At 48.8% G+C, this 2,385-nt stretch overlaps 1 protein-coding gene across 1 annotated transcript in view; it reads right to left on the bottom strand.

The window, feature by feature from the left end:
* The window catches only part of GRIA4 (glutamate receptor, ionotropic, AMPA 4), a 548,228-nt gene extending 546,198 nt beyond the window's left edge, over positions 1-2,030 (bottom strand). Inside the window, exons 1-2 of the mRNA XM_012659122.1 lie at positions 1,526-2,030; positions 180-338 (exon numbers count right to left, since the gene is read on the bottom strand). Coding sequence (XP_012514576.1) covers positions 180-338; positions 1,526-1,613 — 247 coding nt within the window. The 5' untranslated portion in view covers positions 1,614-2,030. The remainder of the gene's footprint in view (positions 1-179; positions 339-1,525) is intronic.
* Between the last annotated feature and the right edge of the window lie 355 nt (positions 2,031-2,385).

Genomic DNA, 2,385 nt, shown 5'->3' with positions numbered 1-2,385 from the left:
AAAAGAAAGAGCCAACCGAATATCCCTGAGACTAAATCCTGTTTTTAACTTTGATTTGCTCTGGAACCAGGCAACTGTAGGAATCTTTAATTTCTTTCTAAAAAATGTAATGATAATAAAGAGGAAGGGGACTCATTTTGACTACCTTCTAATTTATCCATAACTTATGTTTTACTTACAGGCATTTGTTACAGCAAAACTGTTGGCTGTCTCAATGTTGTCCACATGAGGTACCAAATTAAAAGGAGCTTCCGACGCATTGGGGCTGGTGTTATGAAGAAAAATTGCTAATCGGAAAGCAGTGTATTCCTGATCTGTGTTTCGGATGAAGAGACCACCTATTAAAAACGGCAGGAAAAGCACATTCAATATTTCCTCTTGTAAATGTTATACCCACCCCAAGCACTGTCAAATCCACTACCATTCACAAGCACATATAATTAAGGAGCTAACCGTGCCACATCTTGGGAAACTGCCCTTTGTCCCTCAGGTGCATACTTAGTATTTTAGTCTTTAGAGCAGCTCAGCTTTTTCTTGTCCCAATCTGTCATGATCACAATGACCTCTGAGACCATTTAATGTATTTTCCTTCCTCTCTTTTGCCCTCCCTGTGATTCCCAGCACGCTGCTACACGAGCCAGCTCAGGGCATCTCTCTCTAAGATGAATGCAGGTGAAGGGTAAAGAGATTTACATTAAAATACAGGAATGAAGGGATGTGGGGACACGTAGGGAAGAGAGAAATCGGAAAGGAGAAATGAACTTTGTTTTTCTGCAGCTCGTAGACTCAGCCTAATTAGCTCCGTTTTGTGCACAGTCCACGAGAAATGATGCAGTGTTGAGGCTGGGCTTAGCTGGAAGAAATTCAATAGCTGCGTCCCATTAAAAGACAGGAGAGGAGAATAGCAAGAAAAGCAAAGGATGGAGGGGGTCCCTGGACACAGAGTTGAGGCGGAGAAATAAGGGCAAAAGCTTCAAGAGGAAAACAAAATAAAAGGAGAGAAGGTTCCTGGAAAGGGATCTAACTTTAGAATCTGCTAACCGGTAGCAGATAAGGCAGGGGGTGCGGTGGAAATGCTTTTTTGCCCAAACACTGTCTTTCTGTACTAGCAAGAAAGCTGCGGCGTCCAATATGGGAAGAAGTGGATTTTTTTTTTTTTTAAACAAACTTGACATCCCTTCATGCTCCAGAAAAAGGGATGAAAAGAAATATCATATAAAATGCAATCAAACCCCACGAAGGCTTTTTCCCCCAACTTATTCCAGTCCTACTTAAGCGACTACAGCCAAAGGGGAAATCGGGGTATGGGCTGAGGAAGGATGGGTGGGCTGCCCTGGGTATAGTCCGGAGGAACCTGCACCAGAGAGGAAGTCTTTTTGTAAAGGAGAGAAAGGAAGAAGAGGGAAGCAGACGGGAAGGGAGCCGCCAAAGATTTCTCTGAATTGCTTATAAGGAACTCATTTAACTCACTTTCGGGTATCTGCCACAGCCAGCCACATGCACACCCGACTGGAGCAGAGCTTACCTATTTGCACGCTGCTCGGAAAGGCTCCCATGGCGAGTCCCCAAAATCCAGAAAATAACAAGACAATCTGTCTGCAAATAATCCTCATCTTCTTTTTCTCCTCTCCCTGGCGCGCGCTCTCTCTCTTTCTCTCACACTCTTCCTAAAGGCTGTTCAGAGAGGCATTGAAGACGATGGCGCTAAAATTAAAAACAACCAAAAAAAAAAAAAAAAAAAAAAGAAGAAGAAAAAAGAAAGAAAGAAAAAAGGAGAGAGGTTTGGGTGGCTTAAGATTATGACTTGTTCCCTTCAGCAATCCATCGCGAGCTGCCAGATTTTGCCCGCAGTCTCCATAGCCCTGGGAGAGGTTTTCTGTCCGGCTGCAAATGTTGCACATGCAAAAGATGGTGGTGGAGCGTCCAGTGGCTGCTCGCAGGGATGAGACATGCGCTCTGTCTTTGCCTCGCTCGCACTGGCGCTCGCCCCTCGCTTTCTCACATACACACAAACACTGGCGCCGCGGCCGCCGCACGCGCTCCCGGCTCGCACCCGCCGACATCCCCCCGAGCCTGCGCCAGCCGGAGCCCCGCTGCCCTCCTCGCGTCCCCTCCCCAGCGCGCGCTCCCTCCGCGCGCCCCTCGCCCACCGCCCCGCCGGGTTCACCCCTTGGGTGCTCACCGGACCGCCCGGGTCTCTCTGACGCTCCGGGGCCAGTCTGGAGACGGGTTTTTCCTTCTCCTCACCCCTCGCGGACTCCCTCCTCTCTTCTACCTCGGATCGCAGAGGAACCGACTCAGGGGTTGGGCACCCCCAGCGCCCTTCTCTTGGCTCTCCAGTCACCTCTGCTTCTTGGCTGCACTTGGCAGGACACTGGCCCGCGG

Source organism: Propithecus coquereli, unplaced genomic scaffold (assembly GCF_000956105.1).
Source record: "Propithecus coquereli isolate 6110/MARCELLA unplaced genomic scaffold, Pcoq_1.0 Scaffold6, whole genome shotgun sequence".
In the NCBI taxonomy this organism is placed as follows: domain Eukaryota; kingdom Metazoa; phylum Chordata; class Mammalia; order Primates; family Indriidae; genus Propithecus; species Propithecus coquereli.
Note: the sequence above shows the minus strand (reverse complement) of the source record. Positions and strands in the feature narration are given on the sequence as shown.